The sequence below is a fragment of the Manis pentadactyla genome, chromosome 14 (assembly GCF_030020395.1).
Source record: "Manis pentadactyla isolate mManPen7 chromosome 14, mManPen7.hap1, whole genome shotgun sequence".
Classification (NCBI taxonomy): domain Eukaryota; kingdom Metazoa; phylum Chordata; class Mammalia; order Pholidota; family Manidae; genus Manis; species Manis pentadactyla.
Genome location: NC_080032.1, coordinates 66831727 through 66853918, shown reverse-complemented (window position 1 = coordinate 66853918; position 22192 = coordinate 66831727). Strand labels below are relative to the sequence as shown.

Below are 22192 nucleotides of genomic sequence, written 5' to 3'. Positions count from 1 at the left end.
ACTTACAGTGTGATTTTGTGATATAGTGCTCATTACTTGGTTAAGGGATTCCTTCAACATTTAGCAATGATGGATTTATAAATTACATTCCTATATAAATGGAGAGAATTTCTTAAATTATATATTTAAACCACCAATATTTACTAAATATTCTGTTTTAATTTACATGGTGAACATTTTATCAAGTTCTAAGCATTTACTTGACAAGTATTTTTGAGGATAGTAGGCATTATGCTAAAGGCTGGAATATGAATCCTTTAAAGAATACTTAATAAGTAAGCGACTAATGTTAGTTCAATATATTTTTGGTGGGCTAACTGTATAATATAGTTATATGGTTTACCAAAAAAGTCTTTGGATACTTGAGAAAACACATGATAATACAAGTTACAAGTTTTTGGAAGGTTTTGTTTCATAACATTCTTTTAATGGGCTAAGTATTTCCTCAGATCCATAATCAACTCCCAAGGTCCTCCATTCCATACCCAGAGACAAAATCATCACACACACACACACACACACACACACACACACACACAGAAATATACTTAGTACATATCTGTACTTGAAAAAATTGTCCAAATACTCCTTAGAAAATATAACTCTGGGAGGGAAATCCCAGGGCAAAATACTTTTGAAACTGAAATCAGTCAAAGGGAGAAATAAAGTGGGAGAATGCCATTTATTGCTTAGAAGCAGTCATCCACTTTTGATTGCTTGTGTCTCTCATGGCCCGATTGCAGAAAAAAGTGGCCTCACCCAATCTCTCCTGTTCAGATACGCCATCACACCCCCTTGTAATTACCTATTGGTATGTAGATGGACTATTTCTCTCCACCCCTTGGAAACACCTTTTGGTATAGAGATGCACTGACACCAGGCAAGAGATTATGGAAATGTTGCAGTTTTACCCACAGCCCACCCCTCCAGAAATCTCACCTCACAATCTACTCACTACCCATCTTCTACAATGGCCCCTGTGTGAAAAAACTGGACCTAGTTTGACCCTTTAAAGTGTATACTGCAACCTGAATCACAGTGACTAGTATTTTGGCTCATATATTGTCAGAGGTCATTCAGTCCAACTCCCCAAAGAAACCTACTGTGCTTTCTATAACATCTGAAATGATACATGCCCTGGGGACACAGGATCAAAAGCACAATGAATGTCACCTTTACTTGAATTCTGAGTGTGCCATTTGTGACCATACCTTCATCATGGCAAGTTTCATCTCCACATTTCTGAGGGTGCAGATGAGGGGATTCAGCATGTGGGCAGTCACAGTGTAGAACACTGAGGTTTCCTTGTCCTTGTTCTCACTCCCTGCAGGTAGTACATAAACAGATACAGGGCACGAAGAACAAGACTACAACCACTACGCGAGAACTACAGGTTGGGAGAGCTTTGTGTGGCCCTGCAGAGGAGTGGGTCCTGAGATTATATAATATGATATGTAAGAAGCCACTAGGACAAGAAAAACGACAACCACCACCATCCCTGAATTTGCAATCATTAAGGTATTAACAGCACAAATATCTTTGCCCACTAGCTTCAAAAGAGGCTTCACATCACATAGGTAGTGGCCTATCTGATTAGGACCACAGAAAGGTAACCTGAGTACCACAAGCAGCAGAGCAACAGAGGGCCAAACCCCTATGCCCCAGACCATGGTGATCAGCATGTCACACCTGTGCTGGCTCATGATGACCATGTAGTGCAGGGGCCTGACCATGGTGACATAGTGGTCAAAAGCCATGGAAACCAAGAAGAACATCACAGCAGCCAGTGAATGGGCTGTAAAGAGCTGGGTTATACAGTTGTTACAGGAAATGTCTTTTCCTATTGCCCCTAAGTCTCTGATCAGCCGGAGGATCACAGTGGAGGTGTAGCAGGGGTCCATGAGGGAAAGGTGGCAGAGAAAGTCATACATTGGTTGTTGGATTAGGTGGCTGCAGGTGACCATGACTAAGATGGTGAAGTTCCCCGTTAAGACAGCCAGACAGCAGAGCAGGAAAAAGAAAAAGAACAGAAGCTCTATTTGGCTATTTCCCCACAGTCCCATGAAAACAAATTCAGGGACATTCTGATTTTCCATGAGGCTGAGGTCAGTCCTGTGTACGCTTCAGAAACTTAATCATCTGCAATAATACAGAACATAATGCATTCAGTAGCACTTTTTAGTATTTTTACACTGATAGTATTTATACACTGACAAAAGGTCATTGAGGATTTATCACAGACCTTCTTTTAAATACTTTTTATGTTAAGGGCTTTATTGTATATCAAATGATAATTAATGAGAGCACATTTTATGCCTGGAACTTTTATCGACCTTTTGCATGTATTTAACTCATAGCCCAAGAGTTACTATTCTGATACTCATTTTATAAAGGGAGAAAAGACAAATGGGATGGTTCAATAAATTCTACCAAATCATTAAGATCTTAAGTAGTTCCCCAAGATAAGATGTCATTTTCCATTTTTTTAACAACTCTGCCACAATATACACTGACTACATGGACTTCCAGCTATTTTTCACCTTTATAAAATATATGGGGTCTTACACCATCACTGCCATTAACTGCCTGTTAAACAAGTCACTCCCCATCTCTCTTTTTTCTTGTTTTGAGAATCTTTTTTTTATATATTTCTTATTGAAGTATAGTTGATATATGATACTATATTGGTTTCATGTATACAATGTAATTATATACATTATTAAATGTTTACCTCAACTACTATGGTTAGTAACTGTCAACATTAGAAAGATATTATAGAACTATTGACTGTATTCTCTATGGTGTACTTTCTTCCCCATGACTAATTTACATTATGATTGAGATTTTGTGCCTTTTTATCCCCTTCATCTATTTAAACCACCTACCCCAACCCTCTCCCATACCCCAACCCCTCCCCCATGGTAACCACCTGTCACTTCTCAGTGTCTATGAGTCTACCGCTGTTTTGTTCATTTTGTTTTCTTTTGTTTTTAGATTACACATATAAGTTAAATCATATGGTATTTGACATTCTATGCCTGGCTTATTTCACCCAACATAATACCCTCTAAGTCCATGTGTATTCTTGAAGATGGCAGAATAATGTTTCACTATATACATGTACCATATCTCCTCTATCCATGTGTCTATTGATGGAAACTTTGGTCAATTCCATATCTTGGTTATTATAAATAATGTAACAAATATAGGATGCATGTACCTTTTTGAATCAGATATTTCTGTTTTCTTTAAGGCAAATTCCCAGAAGTGGAGTTACTGGGTCATATGTTATTTCTATTTTCAATTTTTATGTAGAACCACCACACTGACTTCCATAGTGGTTTACCAATCTACATTTCCACCAACAGTAGGAGTCTTCCCCTTTCTCTACATCCTTGCCAACACTTGCTAGTTCTTGTCTTTTGTATAGTGACCATTCTGATTGGTGTGAGGTGATATCTTATTGTGGTTTTGATTTACATTTCCCTGATGATTAGCAAAGTGGAGCATCTTTTCACATCCCTATTGGCTTTCTATATGTCTTCTTTGGAAAATGTCTGTTCAGGTCCTCTGCCCAGATTATGGATGGGTTATTTGCTTTTTGATGTTGAGGCATGTGAATTCTTTATATATTTTGGATGTTAACACATTATCAGATATATCACTTATGTATATATCCTTGCATACTGTAGGTTCCCTTTTTGTTTTGTTGATGGTTTCCTTTGTTGTACAGAAGCATTTTAGTTTGAGAAAATCAAACAATACATGGAAACAAGTTAAAACAGAAACACAGTGGTTCAAAATATGTGGGATGCAGCAAAAGCAGTTCTTAGAAGGAAATACACAGCAATACAGGCTTACCTCAAGAAACAAGAACAATCCCGAATAAACAATCTAACCTCACAACAAAGGAACTAGAAAAAAAAGAACAAACAAAGCCCAAAGTTTAAATAATAAACTTTAGAAATAATAAAGATTAGAGCAGAAATAAATAAAATAAAGAATAAAAAAACAAATCAATGAAATAAAGAGCTGGTTCTTTGAGAAAATAAACAAAATAGACAAAACCCAGCCAGATTTATCAAGAAAAGAAGAGAGAGGACACAACTAAACAAAATCAGAAACAAAAAAGAATTACAACTGACACCACAGAAATTTAAAAATTATAAGAAAATACTAACACTATGAAAAATTATATGTTAATGAATCAGACAAACTAGAATAGACAAACTCCTAGAAAAGAACAATCATCTCAAACTGACCCAGGAGGAAACAGAAAACCTGAACAGATCATTATATTATACTATATGAATATAGTATAAATAGTCTGTCACTGGGGTTTCTGTCTCTGGCTTCTGTCCTCTTACTGAACCTCAAACCACTTCATCCAAGACACACCAAGATCATTAGAAGAGTTATATCCAAGAATTCCCTTTCCTCAAATTCCTCTTCATCTGTCCATTCATATTCTCAATTCCTCTTTATGGTCCCCCATCTCCAAAGAATACAGGGAAGAATCCTTAGCTTTGCATTTATGGCCTTTAAATCCATGTTCTACCTCCCTTTCCTTACTTACCTGCCAGGATATGCACGAGGTACAACTTCATGTTAGGCTCTAAGCTGCCTCAGATGACTACGTGTTCACAAATGATCTACTGCCTCTGTGTCCGCAAAAGTTCCTCATGTCCACACTCTTAACAGAATCTTTACCCAGGAGATGATTTAAGTAATATCCAAGAACTCAGACCTATTTACTATCTCAAAAACCCTCACAAGAATTCACATTCAATAGAATCTAGGTAGTTATTATATGTTAGATGGAGAAGCTTAATAAATTGAAGGTTGTGTTAATAAAAACTAATTTTTTTCAGGTAATGTAATTAAGATAATATGAAATACGTGGAGAATATAGAAACAACGTGACACAATTTGTTCTATTGGGGCTCACAGAGAATCCAAAGATGCAGAGAATCATATTTGTTGTGTTTTTTCTCATCTACATCTTTCCTGTGGTAGGAGATGTGCTCATCTTGGTCACCGTCACTGCCAGCCCATTATTGGGAACTCCCAGGTGCTTCTTCCTGGCCTACCTCTCCTTTATTGATGCCTGCTGTTCCTCTGTAAGTGCCCCTAAACTGATTGTAGATTTACTCCATGAGAAGAAAACCGTCTTATTCAATGGGTGCATGACCCAGATCTTTGGGGAACATTTCTTTGGAGGTGCTGATGTTACCCTGCTGACTGTGATGGCCTATGACCGCTATGTGGCCATCTGCAAGCCCTTAAACTATACAATGGTCATGAATCAGCAGGTGTGTGGCCTGCTAGTGGGAGTGATGTGGGTGGGAGCCTTCCTTCATGCAACCATACAGATCCTCTTCATCTCCCAATTCTCCTTCTGTGGCCCTAACATCATAGATCACTTCATGAGTGACCTGATTCCTTTGCTCAATCTTGCCTGCACTGATACCCGCACTCTAGGGATCTTCGTAGCTGCCAGATATATCATTTATAGATATATCCTTGCATACTGTAGGTTCCCTTTTTGTTTTGTTGATGGTTTCCTTTGTTGTACAGAAGCATTTTAGTTTGAGAAAATCAAATAATACATGGAAACAAGTTAAAACAGAAACACAGTGGTTCAAAATATGTGGGATGCAGCAAAAGCAGTTCTTAGAAGGAAATACACAGCAATACAGGCTAACCTCAAGAAACAGTGGCTTCATGTGTCTGTTAAACTTGCTTCTCTTGATGGGCTCTTATGTGGTCATCCTGCGTTCTCTAAGAACCAGAAGCTTGGATGCGAGGCAAAAAGCCCTCTCCACCTGTGTCTCTCATATCACAGCTGTGGTCTTATTCCTTGTTCCCTGCATATTTGTGTACATGAGACCTGTAGCTACTTTATCAATTGATAAAGCAGTTGCTTTATTCTACACTATGATAACCCCTATGTTAAACCCCTTAATCTGTACCTTGAGAAATGCCCAGATGAAAAGTGCCATGAGAAACCTGTGTAGTAGGAAAGCTGATAAATAAATGTTTATTCAACTGATAAATAAATGTTCCTGGAGCCCCTATATTGATACAACTGAGGCAAAGAACAGAGGAATATTTTGGAAGATCTCTGTAAGAAATGCATATAAGATAAAAAAAGATGAATTTCTAAAAATTATGGATTTTGCATTGAAAGGAACAGAAATGGGTACAAGCAAAGGAATAAAACCTTAACCTAAGACCATAGTTGGAAAACTCTGCCAAATTAGTTCTGCTAACTTCATTCATGATATGGATTAATAAACTTTCATTTTAATACAAAAAATGAAATAAAATAAATAAAATATATGGGTACTGAGCGTTAATCTCTATAATAATTCAAAGTGGTGAGCACTTTTGTTGTCCCCCATTGTACGGAGGAAGGCACCCAGAGGTGCAGTGAGGAGCTAGTAAGGAGAACCCACCTGCCCCCTCAGGCCACGCTCTCAGCCTCCGTGACTCCCTGCCAGGCGATGATGACAGCAACGTAAGGTGATTATGTTAGTCACAGTTTATTCAGCTAGGGACTGTGCTGCAGACTATACACATATGTTATCAGTTATAATATATATTAGTTCATTGTATATAACTAAATTATTATATTCATTAATAACTGCTTATTTTCATATGGCATCATAGTTGATGATAATGGTTTGACTGTAATATTGTGATATGTAATTATTTCAGACATATAAAAGCAATGGGTCATTTAACCTTTAAGGGGTATGTGATGAATATTTATGCCATATTTCCAAATTCCCTTGTAGGCTTCAGAATCATGTTGTTTTGCTGATGACCTTTGAGAAAGTGTGATGAATTAATTTTTATATTTTAAATTAAAAGAATATTTCAAAGTCAGAAGGAATTTCTATTTATTAAATATATATTCATACCCTATAAAGTACTTGCCTGCTACCTAATAATAGTGTCTACAAGTAGAACAATGTGTGGTGCATGATAAATATTGAATGAATAAATGTAAGTATAAAGTAAGATGAATAAAGTCAATAAAATATGGAGCAAATAAATGATACTGGAGATTTTTTCTCCTACTTTGATTCAGACTCTAAGGAAGATTCTAGCTAGACTTCTTTTAGGAACTATAATTTATTTTAACTCCTGTTTAACTGTGAAATTAGAAAGAAATTGAAACTGAGATGCTCAGTGAAAGAGCAAATAGTTTGCCTTGATAATTCCTCTTCCTTTCAGCATTTTCATCTCTTGAATATGGTTTTTTATTTTTCTCTGTTAATGGGCTTTATTTTGGTAACATTTCATTATGAAAAGATGCTTTTAAAAATATGTAGCTCTGTCTATAGGCAAAGCAATTCCAGGATAACTATATCCCATTCATTGCTTCCCTCCTTAATTCATTAATCAACAAATATTTTTGAGCTCAAAGAAAGTATTAGGCCCTTTGATAGGGGCTGGTGCTTTAGTGGTAAATAAAGAAAACTGCTGGTCTTGCCATCAGAGAACTTACAATCCACTGAGAGAAATTCAAAAGGAAGCTTGAAATTCCAATATTATGTTATAAATAGTAAGACAGTGGAGGCCCAGGTGCTATGAAAGCAGGTTTGCGGAACACACAAGGACATAAGGAGCCAGGAAGGGTTCCAAGATGAAAAGACACAATAATGGGACCCAAATCATGCAAAGGGGTCAGCAGAACAAAGAGGCATCAGTTGGAGCAAGACCATTCCAGGTGAGAGAATGTGTAATGCAGTCCAGAAGGTGATAATAGCTAGGAAGAAACCTAATGAGTTCAACATCGCTGTGGTTGTTAATCCATCTATTCATTCAATTACTTGTTGAACACCTGCTGTATGCTGGGCACCATGCTGGACACTGAGCTTATAAAGGGTAAATGGTAAGATCTGAAGCTGGAGAGATAGGAACAGGGAAGATCAAGAAAGTTCTCATAATTGTGTTAAGGTCAATGCTAAGTATCCTGGGGAAAACATTGAAAGTTCTTTTAAACAAGTGAATGGTGTAGTTTGATTTTGAGTTTTAGATGACAACTCTGTATGGGTTACCAGAGTGGAAAATAGGCTGAGGGGGCCAAGACTGGGAGATGGAGAGCAGTTAGGAGGTTACTGCACTGCTACGGGTGTGGAAGGAGGGAGGCCTGGACGCTGGCGGTGCCCCTGAGGAGGTGGCGTTTGGAGGACCCTGCTGCTCCCAGCCCCAGGCCCGTCACAGGCCAGCGCACCTGCGCTCCAGCCGCTGCGCCGGGCTGCTGAGAGCCGGAGCCCCATCCTTCTCTGCCCACCTGCACTAGAGAAAATTGGAGCTGCCTCACCTGGGAGGTATGCCCATCATCTCAGGACCGGAACCAATGAACGGCTGGAACTGGGGTAAAAAATGGCTGCTCCCTCTGCCTCAAGGTGGAGCCAGTTGTGCAGCACAGTGTAGAGCCCGAGCTTCCGTCGTCCGGGCTGAAGCCAGACTCCAGGCTCCAGTCAGGACTGTATCCTTTCTTCTCCCTACTCAGCTCCTTTCAACCTTACTCTTTACAAATCACTGTTATAAAAATACCAATACAAGATCTGCATTTAGGGAATCCTAATGGAGAGTTAGAGAAGGCATCGAAAATTATTTAGGCACTATAAAGAAAAGACTTGATATACGATGATGATTTGAAGAAGAGTTGTGGATAAAAGCTAGACTCTGACTTATATTCCAGGAAGACTGAGGAAACTGAGAAGATGAAACAGATGAGACTTCCCTGTCAGTGGGAGAAACTTCTCCCCCTCAGTCTGAAGGATTATCCCACATCCTTTGAGGAAACTGTAATGGCTTCCCTTGAGGCAGTTGCCGTGAAAGAAAGCTGATTCTCCTCAGGACACCCCCCACACTTCCTTTCCTTGCTTCTAGACTTGGAACTACACTCAAGTCCCAGGAGGTCCCTAAAGGTGAGGTACAAAGTGTGACCCTGGAGGAGATGCACTATATTCCAAATGCTACTTGGGTTCTCTAATTTATACAGAAAGAATTTTGTGGAATATATATAGTAATGGACATTAAAGGTGTGGGACAATTAGAGAAGAGCCGTAATTTCAATCATGCTAAGTGCCGTGGGCTCACTAAGAAAATACTCTTCATTTAATGTTGCAGCTGAGGAAGTCAGAAAAGTCTAACAGTTGTCTGGTTGGTGGCTAAAACATGAACCAAAACTTGGCCCATAGTGAGCAAATTAGCAATGCCAGACCTCCCTTGGTTTAATGTACAGAAAGAGATTCAAAGGCTTTGGGAGAGTAGAATGTTAGAATGGATTTGTCCTTTAAGATCTACTTAACCACTCTGGGAAGGTCCAGAAGGCATCCCTTTCATCATTACCATAAGAAATGAATTTGTAGGCAGAGCACAGTGTATTTGAAAAGCTCTGGAACCACTGTTTTCTGTAGGCCAGACCTCTGCTGGGAACAATGTCACTGGACTTTGAAATCTAAAAGCAATGAGAGTCATTTGATCCCAGGTAACAGTGGCCAAGTGGTGCCACTCAACCCTCAAAGGCATGGCTACCCCAAGGTACAGCAGAGTGAAAGCAGCCATCAGAATAATCAACACAAGCAGACTAACAGTGTTGCTAGTTTATTATGGTTTTCCTAGAAGTGAAACAGACAGGAAGCCTGTTCAAGTCTTAGCAATGATTAAGGTCAGTTGAAAACTATGACAACCCAATCCAAGCAGAGCTACTATTGGCCCAGACCCATCAGCAGTGAAGCTCTATGACACCCCACCAGGTGAAGAACCATGACCAGCTTTGGAGCCTGCTGAGGGCACACTGAACACAAACGAGTAACAGAAAAAGTAATTAGAGACAACAGGTATGATCATGTTACAGCTGAGTTTGTTCGCCTCGGTTCTCCTCCCGCTGCAACAAAGAACTGAAAGGCCGAGACGCAATAGTGAAGCAGAGTGAAAGTTTTATTTTAACAAGTTTTATTTTAACACACTCCAAGGGAGGAGTGGGCCAGAGTCAAGGTAGACAGAGGCCCAAAGATTTAGGGGAGGGTCTCTTTATCCTTACTTAGCTGGGAGACATTTCTTTGATTGACAGGGTGAGGTCATTTGATTGACAGCTCTAGTTATATACCCATTCCTCTTGGTCAGCATGTCTTTCCCCAAAATGCACACAGAAAAGCTCATGGTGGAGGAGGGTAGCGAAACAGCAATTTTACTTCAATTAGATTATGTGGAGGTGTGGTTTGGCGGTTCTTAGTTTTGTTTGCACCCGCGTTGGGACCTTGTTGGGAATGGTTTGTCCAGTGCCCAATAGGCAAGAAGTTATCTCCCTGCAGAACCTTTGTTGTTTTCACGTGGGACCCCCTGCATGGGCAATTGGGGCAGTTATTTTCCTTAAGCCTTATCTTCCCTTCCCCCAGCTGCTCATGTGTATCTTTCTACCTAACATTCCTAACAAAAGTGACCAGTTTCAGAAATAAAGACTGTAATTGTTCTTTGTCCTCCTTATACTATGAATATGTTTGTGTATGTGAGTACATACCTTAAGCTAACATCTTTGTTTTCTTTCCTGTCTTACCATATAGCATAAGATATCTTGAGTTTCCATCATAGTATTTTAGTATTTACAATTTTCTCTCACAGTATTTAATTGACAAGATATTAAGGAGAAGAACAAACATAACTGTGGATAAAATTGCAGTATTTCCAGAATCTCATGCCTGGCTTAATTCATCTCCATATCAATAGGTATTTCCAAGCGGTGGAGAGAAGTAGTCCATCTCCATGTCAATACATGATTATATGGAGGAGCAATGGCATATCTGGACTGGAGAGGTTGGGTGGGGTCCATTTTTGCAGCCAGGTCACGAAAGACATGGGAGAGCAGTGGACAACTTATTGTAAGCAATAAAGGTGTTTCTCCCATTTAATTTCTCCCTTTGACTGATTTGGGTTTCAAAGGTAATTTGCCCTGAGCTGGGAAACAGATTTTCCCCCCGGAGTTACAATAACCCAAAAAATTTACCTTCCCTTCTAGGGGAGGGGTTATGCATTTTCAGTTGTACACAGGACAGTTGTATGATGTTATATGGAACTATGACCTTAGTAATGATTTTATTTGGAGATTAAGTAGGCTTTAAGGATATTTATCTAGGTACTAAATTTAAGCAATGGACTTGTTTTGGTTAATTTTATGTTTTAGTTTTGCTGGGCCACAGTGTGCACAAATGTTTACTTGAATATTGTTTGGTGTTGTGAGTGTGAGGTTTGCCTAGATGATATCAACATTTGAACTGGTAGACTGTAAGGCAGATTGCCCCCACTAATGTAGGTGGTCCTCATCCACCTGAAGGCTTGACAATTACAAAATAAGGGAATTCTGCTGCCTGAGAGCTTTCAAACTGATACATCAGCTCTTCCCGTCAGACGGTCTGCATACAGGCACGTGAACTCTTCCTGATTCTACAGCAGCTTCCTGCCTATGGACCTGAATTGGGACAGCAGATATTACTGGTTTACAATAATTTCTGGTCTTTTGATTCAAAATGAGACATTGGCTGTACATATTTTGTACTTGCCAACCTACATATACACAAGAGCCAATTCCTTATATAAATCTCTTCTTATATGTGTGTGTGTGTGTGTGTGTGTGTGTGTGTGTGTGTGTTCTGAAATATATCACATTTTCATGTGTTGGAGGACCTTCTATTGTTTAGCATCAATAATAACTAAAGAAGATTCAATAAAATCCCTATCAAATTTTCATGATGATTTTGCAGATACAGAAAAATCTGAAAATTTCATGTGAAATCTCAAGGGACCCCATAGTCATAAAAGACTTGAGAACAACTAAGTTGGGGGTTGCACACTTCCTGATTTCAGAACTTACTGTAAAACTATAGTTATCAGAACAGTGTGATACTTGTATAAAGACAGGCATCTAGGCTAATTGAATAGTTTAGAAAGCCCAGAAATATACCATCACTTTTGGTCATATGAATTTCTACAGGGGTACCAAGAGCATCCAATGGGGAAAGTTTAGTTTTCTCAACAAATGGTGATGGAAACTTGATATTCCCATGCTGAAGAATAAAGGTTGACCCTTAACTTACACCATATACAAAATAGCTCAAAATGGATGAAAGAACTAAACATAAGAGCTAAAACTGTAAAACACTTCAAAGAAAATATAGAGGAAAAGCTTTAGGACATTAGATGAAGCAACAATTTCTTGAATATGGCACCAAAGACACAGGTTACTGAAGAAAGAAACAGATAAATTGAACTACATTGAAATTAAAAATTTCTGTGCATCAAAGACTACAATCAACAGAGGGAAAAAGCAACTAATGGAATAAGAAGAAACACTTTCAAATATACATCTGATAAGGAGTTGTTATCCAGAATATACAAGGAATTCCTACAACTCAATGACAACTTGATTAAAAAATGAGTAAAGAATATATACAAATGGGCAAAGAGCATATGAAAAGATGCCCAACATCACTACACACACTTGTGCCCTGTTCATGAGAATGTAAAATGGAGCAGCCTGTTTGAAAGATAGTATGACATTCCTCAGAAAGTTAAAAATAGAATGCCCATTAGATCCAGCAATTCTCCTTCTGGATATATACCAAAAGAATTTAAAGCAGGGACTAGAGGTGATACTTGTACATTTGTGTCTATGGCACATTCACAACTGCCAAAATGTGTAAGCAACCCTAGTGCCCATCAACACATAAATAGATAAAGAGAATGTGGTCTGCATACAATGGAATATTATTCAACATTAAAAAGAAAGAAGTTTCTGACATGTTACAAAACAGATAAACTTTGAGGATGTGTTAAATGAAACATGCCATTCATTTTTTTTTTTGAGAGGGCTTCTCTCATATTTATTGATCAAGTGGTTGTTAACAACAATAAAATTCTGTATAGGGGACTCAATGCACAATCATTAATCAACCCCAAGCCTAGTTCTCAACAGTCTCCAATCTTCTGAGGCATAACTAACAAGTTCTTGCATGGTGAACAAATTCTTACATAGTGAATAAGTTCTTACATGGTGAACAGTGCAAGGGCAGTCATCACAGAAACTTTCGGTTTTGATCACGCATTATGAACTATAAACAATCAGGTCAAATATGAATATTCGTTAGATTTTTATACTTGATTTACATGTGAATCCCACATTTCTCCCTTATTATTATTGTTATTGTTATTATTATTATTTTTAATAAAATGCTGAAGTGGTAGGTAGATGCAAGATAAAGGTAGAAAACATAGTTTAGTGCTGTAAGAGGGCAAGTGTAGATGATCAGGTCTGTACCTATAGACTAAGTATTAATCCAAGCTAGACAAGAGCAACAAAACATCCACAGATGCAGAAAATTTCTCTCAAGACGGGGGGGTGAGGTTCTAAGCCTCACCTCTGTTGATCCCCAATTTCTCACCTGATGGCCCCCCTGCGACTGTGCCTGTCTTAGGTTGTTCCTCCCTTGAGGAATCTTACCGTCTCTGGCTAACCAGTCATCTTCCGGGGCCATACAGGGAAATGTAAAGTTGGTAAGTGAGAGAGAAGCAATATTGTTTGAAAAGGTTAGCTTTTTACTTCTTTGCATATTTATGCCCTGTGGCTTCTATGCCCAGCATTTGTCTTGAGGTATCTTTACCACTTGGAAGAATTATGATACTCGGTAATTTCGTTATGAGGCACGAATTCTACTTAAGGGTTGTAATTAGGAAGGAAGAAGAAAAGCTATAGAAGTAGCAGATGGAAGAAAACATGGGAAGATTGATTATTTCTTTGACATATCTTCTTGTAGAGTAACATAAGCATGTATAGGGTTTAAACTACTAATTAAATTGCACACACACATTAACATAATAGGAATACAGCTACATAACCAAAGCAGACCTACAATTACCATCCATCTCCAGTGAAACCAAAAAAGCCAGTTAGGCACCCTACATGCCATTCACTTTTAATAAAGTTTATGTTAGATAACAGGTTTGTATTTACAGGGAAGTTGTAAAATTAATACAGAGTTTCGATAAACTCCACACTCAGTTTCCCTTATTGCCATCTTATATTAGTATGATGCCTTTGCCAAAATAAATAAATCGATGTTAGTAAATTACTTTTTAAATAAATTACTAGTAACTAAAATCCATACTTTAACCAGATTTCTAATGAATTAGTCTTCACTAATTTTGTTTTCCTCTCCAGAACCTGATCCAGGGCACCACATTAAACAAAGATGGCGCGTGTGGTCTGGCACCTGTGGGCAGTGACAGTCTCTCCGACATTCCTTATCAGAGATGACCTTGGAAGTTTTGAGGAAAACTAGACGGACATTTTGTATGAAAACCCTCAGCTGAGGTTTGTCTGCTATTCTGAGAATCTGATACTCAAGGTTAAGGGTTGTGGATTATTGGGAGAAAGACCACAGAGGTAAAAGGCCATTTTCATCACATCATATCAGTGGGAACATAATTTCAATGTGACTTACCACTTTTGCTATTAAACTTGGTCACCTGGCTGAAGCAGTGTTTGTCACATGTCCCCTTTGTGAAGCCATGCCCTCCCCCACTCCTCATGTGCCTTTCAGAAGGAAGTCACCATGTACAGCCAACTCTTAAGACGTGGAGAGTTTGAGGGCAGAATATCTACATAAATCATTTGGAATTATTTGGCCTATTCTCCTCTATCAATTTATTTATTTTTTCAAAAATTTATATCAGTTTAACTCATAAATACTTAATTTATACTTTGAATTATGTTTAAATTTTGTGTTATTCATTTTGATGCTGAACTGTTATCCAGCTTTGGGCACTGGGGCATTTTTCATAGGCTCTTGTGTTCCCCTTGGCATATCTTCTACGTGGTGTGAGTGTGTGTGAGTGTGTGTGTGTGTGTGTGTGTGTTAGCACTTCCTTACTGTCTAACATTGCAGTATGCTTTAGGTCCTCTTATACATTCCCTGTCCCAAACCTAGAATCAGTCATTTCTTCAAGAAACCCTATTTCATTTAATTGGAGAAGGCATAAGAAACCCAGTCCTGGGCACTAGGTGATCAGTTTTTTCTAGCCAAAAAATGTCATTTAGGGCAAAATATCCATCTAGTTGTAAGAATAGACCATCTTTTTTCCATGATGTAATAATACATATTGGAGATTGAATTCTTTATCACATCAGGTCCGTGTTTCTTAACTAGGAAGGGGAGGGACACTTCAGGGAATGACCTTCCCCAGACTCAGATATTTCACATCATTCATGTCTAAGTACTCCTCCAGGGAAGGCAGAAGTGAAGCATTTCCCAGTCAAAATCCTGTGTGAGAGAGGATTCAGAAAGTGTGGGCTGAATCTGGAACAGTCTTAGCCTGAAATCTGGCATGTACGGGAGAACCTGGTCCCTTAGTGAGATCAAAGATACCCTGGTTCCAGATAATCAGATGGAATTTTAGAAGCACTTCTTTATGTAATTTGAGCAGAGGGTGTCCTCAGTACCTTGGGAAGAAAAGAGGGCAGCTGAACATTCGCATCTCTGCATAAGCCCTTACGAAGCTGGTATATTTGAATTGGGGATTAAGCTCGTATTTCTTACTTGGAACATATGAGTCTGATCAATGCCACTGTAAGTATCTAATACACACAACACATTGGTGGAAGGATGGAATGTTTAGGACATTTCTAGGAGTGCCTTACATTCTACAGTGAGATGATGGAAATAAAAGATGTGCACAGCAGCTCCGATGGAAATGGGAACTACTAGATGAGGGCTATTGGAGTTGAGCAAATGGAAATAATGTAAATTTGGGTGTTCCTGTAAATGCTCCCTGGAGATGATGATTTTGATGTGGATACAGCAGAATGCAGGCTACCCCTTTTCTCAATGGCAGCTGAATGTAGAATAGCATGGAACCTATCTAATTGTACCTGTGGGATATTTTCTTAATTCTGGTTCTTCATTCAACAAATATTTCTTAATCACCTGCATTTACGTAGTTGCTGGAATTCATACTTTGTTGGCCAAAATTCTCATCCTTATGTTGCTTCAACCTAAAATATGGCATTTTGGGTATATAATTTTAAAATATGTGTATATTTGTATGTCTATGAATCTATATATAAGTATATATATATACACACACACACATGCATATAATTCACATAATTTGTGTATATTTATTAGTGGATACATGTAAACCAGGCAAATTATGCATATGTACCTATCTATGTATCTATATATGTATGGATATACAGATACAGATATTTAATATTTTATTCCTAATTGCTATAAACCACCAAAAATTTTTGTATGTTTAAGAGCTTTGACAAGAGCATGCGTGGAAAACGTCCAAGAAAGCCAGCAAACATGTAGTTAATGTCATTGTGGTGGCATATGATATGACTGAAAAGCACTGAGTTCCAGAATTACCTCGATAGTGGACTCACCACCTTAAACATTTGGGTCTTATTTTTGCTTTAAAAATATTGCTGTCCTTCCTGCTTATACCACAAGAAAGTTGTGATGGGTCAGTGATATTCCATTGTGAAAAATAAACCATCTTTTAGGTTTTTAAAAGCTGAACTTTTTAGTGAATCACAATCATCATGATAGTGATGTATTATCAAATTTTATGAAAGGGCAGTTGCTAACAATTAGGTATTGCTCACATCTTTAATGCAAAGAATGCAGTTTCTTTACACAGGGAGTACACGCACATGCTTTGTATTCATGTACAATTCATTTATATAATTGTGTGTTTAAGTGTGCTGTGTTATCCTTATTAATTATTAATACATTAATAAATATTAATTCTCTTTTTATGTCTATCTTTTCTTACTTGAAATCAGAGTACAGGAAGCTCAAGATATATATCACAAGAATTCTACTGGAAAGTTTCAGTGATGATTCAGAGCTTTCTGAGATCATTTCTCAACGCCTGGTGCTCAATAGTAAACCAGAATTTTAAATAAATATTCTGATGTATTTATTTATTTATTTTCTCCCTGTATTTTTTCTTCATTTTAGTCCCAGTGACTCATGCATTAATGAAGCATATTGAATGACCAAGAAAAACAATGAATAGGGGAAGGATTTAACTTTTGACAACATAGTATAGTTAAAAAGTACAAAGTTTAATAGAACTGAATATCTAAACAATTAGAGAAGTATGAGAGGTAAAATGAAAGGAAATAAACTTAGTCAATGCAACGCATACAAGAAAGTCTCATAATGGGCAGCTGGCTGGGTGTTCATTGCTAAAATGTGATGTTTATTCTGTCTCTCTCCACCCACACCACATCTCCTGTATGTGCAAGTGTGTTTAGGTTTATTAAGAAATACTCTGAATTGTTTATCAATCATTCTTTCATATTTACATATTTTCAGACAGTATTTTGTAACTGGACTTGGTTCAAGGAATGTACAATCATATTGAGTAAATCATGCAAAAATTTTCTTTCCTTCTGCAGCATGGCACTCCGATATTGACAAGCCCTTGATGAAAACTCCAGAAAGCATGCAGCTGAGGAAGTGACCTACTCACGCCAAATCACTTCAGTTAGTGATTATTATGTGTGAAGAATCATTGACTTTTTCATATTTGTCTACTTTTATTTCAGTGTTTTTATACACAGGTAAATGGATCATATAAATATTATTGATTCCACTGTCATTGTGGTGGTGTATGATGTGAGATCAAAGATAAAATAATTCATAGCAGGTAAGTGACCAAGCATATATATTTGACCACCAAATATGTATTCATTTCATAAAATTTTTAAATTTCTCCCTTGAAGATTATTCCTAAGCTGTGCTTTCACCACATCAACTAAAATGACACAACAAAATAGCAGCATAACTGAATTCATACTCTTAGGACTGACACAGGATCCTATGAAGCAGAAAATGGTCTTTGTAATCTTCTTTGTATTCTATGTAGGAACAGTAGTGGGGAATTTGCTTATTATTGTGACCATCAAGTCCAGCCAAACACTTGGGAGCCCCATGTGCTTCTTCCTGTTTTATTTGTCCCTTGCTGATTCCTGCTTTTCAACTTCCACAGCCCCTAGACTAATTGTGGATGCTCTCTCTGCAAAGAAAATCATACCTTATGATGAGTGCATGACTCAAGTCTTTGCACTACATTTATTTGGCTGCATGGAGATCTTTGTCCTCGTCCTCATGGCCGTTGACCGCTATGTGGCCACCTGCAAGCCCTTGCGGTACCCAACCATCAGGAGTAGGCAGGTCTGCATCATTCTGATTATTCTTGCATGGATTGGGTCTTTTACACATTCTATGGCTCAGATTATCCTGGCCTTGAAGTTGCCTTTCTGTGGACCCAATTTGATTGATCATTATTTTTGTGATATGCAGCCCTTATTGAAACTTGCATGCATGGACATGTGTGTGATCAACCTGCTGTTGGTGTCGAATAGTGGCAGGCCCTTTGCTCAAGCAGTTTTGTGATTCTGATGATCTCATACATTGTCATCTTACATTCTCTGCGAAACCACAGTGCAGAAGGGAGGGAAAAAGCTCTCTCCACTTGCACTTCCCACATCACTGCAGTCATCTTATTCCTTGGTCCGTGTATATTCATTTACACATGTCCCCCAACCACTTTCCCCATGGACAAGATGGTGTCCATATTTTATACTATTGGGACACCCTTTCTCAACCCCCTGATCTACACACTGAGGAATGCAGAAGTGAAAAATGCCATGAGAAAGCTATGGCATATCAAAATTACCTCTATTTAAGCAAAAGATGAACTGTGGGCCTTGGTTGAGTACTTACTGAGTCATGGTTTGACTGAATCTCTACAGATCAGTATCATAGTGTGTATCCTGACTCCCACATGCATTCAAATACAATGCACCTGATCTTACTTTTTTCTGTGTTTCTGTTCTCAAACTAATAGCTTTCCTAACATCCTCAGCTTGACTCCCTCTTTTCCTGAGAGTTCAATACTGGCATTGCTGAATGTGAAATATACCTCACAACACAGTATACACTCTGGTTTGATAGGAAGATATATATATGTATATATAATCACCACTGTTTCAATATGTGAGGATCCATAAATAAAGTGTAACTAGTTTGCTGTGACCTATAATTCCCTCCAGAACACATTTGAAATAAGGTGTCCTGCTTTCTCTTGAACACTTGCAAAGGAACTCACTTTGTGTATCAAGAAGTTCATTTCATTTTATCATTAATTTGGTTTTGAAATGTTCCATACTACTGTACCAAAGACTCTTTAATATAATGATATTCTATTATAGTCCTGATTGCTTTTTTGGCTCTTAAGATGGCTGAGACTTATGTATGAGATTTTTTTAAATGTAGGGTTACAAAGGCCTTGAGATATTCAGCTACTTATATGATTGATGTATATAGGGACTACACCAATGGAATTCTATAACTCTATGGAATAAAGTAAAGAAATGCATCTTTTCAAGACTTCATAAAAATTAAAAATGCACCAGAAATAAATACAGCATACCTTTTGAGATTGAAGTACTTAAACTTACTTGAAAATAACCTGGTTTGATGGAAAAAATGATGTTATTATTCTGTGTGAATTTGGAGTATGTGAGTGAAATGAAGGAAAACACCATAGGCATCCCGGTAGTGATCACTAACACTTGTCTTCGGTCAGTGGACTTAGAGAGAACCCAGTGTTTTAGCCCATTATTGCTGCTTGTTTTCTCTCTCTGAGCTTTCCTAATAAAGGTGTCACATAGACTGACATGTTAGCTTTGCCAATTGAATTTCGGTGCCCAGAGCAGCAGAACAGATTAACTGCTGTACCTTGGCTGTGCCTGCCAGAGGTCGTATCATGACCATTTGACATTCATTGATTTCAGTATATTAAACTATACCACATCTTTAGTAATTGTTAAGGTTCCATTTCATTTCCAAGACTGCTGCCACTGTTTAAATGGAAAACTTTACCAATACTGTCTTGACAAAGATTATTTTAAGGTAAATTCAGTAAAATAACATGTTTTCTGTGTTGTGACTTATTTCTTGCTTTCTGGGACATTATGAAGCTCAGTGTTTGTGCTGGTGTCCCAAATTAGTATGCCATTCATAAGAAGGGACATGTAATCAACACAGAATGGGAATGTCATGATCCATCATAAAATTATCTAATCTACATCTCTATTACACCAGTACATGTACACATACACACACACTCAAGGTGTTCATGGTGGTTTGCTTTTCAGAGGAATGAATAAAAAAGGTAAGAGGTATAAAATAAAATGTAGGCTAAAAATAATGTTAAGTTAATAGAATAAGAAGTTATATAGGGAAAGAATGTCAGAAGGTTTTATGTAGGTCAACAGTGCTTGGAGTCAAATTATAACTGGGAAAATGAGATAAAAGTTTAAAAATTTGTGGGATACTATATCCATCCAGTGGAAGTGAAGATCCACTCTCAAAAGTGATTCACCCGAAAGAGAAATTGTGAATTTGAATTATCCTTTCATTTTCAGGAAGAGTCATGAGGTCCATATCATTTAAATCTTTCTCAGGAGTTGTATTAACAATTTTACTCTGGACAAGGTTCCTTTGGCGTTTCATGTTTGTATATGTGGCCCTCTAGTGTCCAGAAGCTCTATTCTGGAGCTGCTGAGCCCCTGAAGCAATGTCGGGGGTCGCAGGGGAGCGGTACTGGTGCCTGGGGGTAGGAAAGAGCTGTTCCCCGCCTCCCGGCTGCTGTGCCTGTCTCCGCTGCCTGAGCCAGTGGGCCAGTTATACAGGTATAAGTTTTTGTCCCAGAGCAGCCAGATATGGATGCCTTCTTTCCACAAACAGCCGGAATCCCAGTCTCCCCAGGAACTCTGCCTGTATTAACTTTCCAACCCGGCAGTCATGCGAGTCTCATGAAAGCACCATGAAATGTAGGTTTGTGCTCCCAGCGCAGATCTCCGGAGCTGGGTATTCAGCAGTCCCAGGCCTTCCACTCCCTCCCTGCTCCGTTTGTCTTCCTCCCGCCGGTGAGCTGGGGTCGGGGAGGGTCTCGGATCCTGCGGAGCCACAGCTCTGGTACGTTACCCCGTTCGCTGAGGTCTGCTCTTTCCAGGTGTGTGCAGTCTGGCGAGTCGTCTTTCCTGTTGCTCTCTCAGGATTAGTTGCGCCAATTAAATTTTCTAATTGTATCCAGTTTTAGGAGGAAGCCTCTGTCTCTCTTCTCACGCCGCCATCTTTAATGAATTATCCTTTCATTTTAAGAACTGTAGTGTCTTATATGTGTTCAACACTTTTTTGTTTTCATCATATTGATATGATATCAAGAATTGTGATATCTCAGCTTTCTCCTTGTTTAAGAGATGTTTGGCTATTGGAGGTCTTTTGTGATTCCACACGAATTTTGGAATTTTCTTTTTCTATTTCTTAAAAAACATCATTGGGATATTACAGTGATGGCATTGATCACTAGATAATTTTGGGTATTAAGGTATTTTAACAATATTTATTCTCCTAATACATGAACAGAGGATGCCTTCCATTTATGTGTGACTTTTTCAGTTTCTTCATCAATGTTATACAATATTCAGGGTATAACTTTAATCACTTTGGTTAGGCTAATTCTTAAGTATTTATTTTTTTTATTTCTTATGTGAATGAGATGGTGTTCATATCCTTATTTGCATTCTGAATACTCCTCTGAAAGTGCATAGTAACACCACTGATTTTTATAAATGGATTTTTTTTCTGATAATTTTACTGAATTCATTAGTTCTAACGTGTGTGTGTGTGTATGCACTTTGTTTTTTTCCATGTATATGATCATGTCATCTGGAAACATATCATTTTACCTCTTCCCTCCTGACTTGGTTGCCTTTTCTTTGTTTGCCACGCTGCTCCAGCTAGAACTTCCAGTATTATGTAGAATAGAAGTGCCAAGAGTGGCACCTTTGTGTTGTTCTGGATCTTAGAAGAAAATCTGTTGGTTTTTCACCATTCAGTATATTAGCTGCAGACTTTTCATGCATGACCTTTTTTGTTGAGTTCCACTTCTCCTATTTTGTTGAAAGTGTTTATCATGAAAGGGTGTTGAATTTTTTTGTTTTGTTTTGTTTTTTGAGAGGGCATCTCTCATATTTATTGATCAAATGGTTGTTAACAACAATAAAATTCTGTACAGGGGACTCAATGCACAA

The 22192-nt window shown here is 38.1% G+C and overlaps 1 protein-coding gene and 2 pseudogenes across 1 annotated transcript; 2 read left to right on the top strand and 1 right to left on the bottom strand.

Moving 5' to 3' along the window:
- The window catches only part of LOC130678863 (olfactory receptor 4C11-like), an 88254-nt pseudogene extending 67922 nt beyond the window's left edge, over positions 1–20332 (top strand).
- Positions 465–3448, bottom strand: LOC118924819 (olfactory receptor 4P4-like; annotated as a pseudogene).
- LOC130680545 (olfactory receptor 4C13-like) lies at positions 4962–6524 on the top strand. The gene is made up of 2 exons (XM_057491283.1): positions 4962–5532; positions 6379–6524. Exons 1-2 carry the CDS (start codon positions 4962–4964, stop codon positions 6522–6524), a joined length of 717 nt encoding a protein of 238 aa, XP_057347266.1.
- Positions 20333–22192: the final 1860 nt, after the last annotated feature.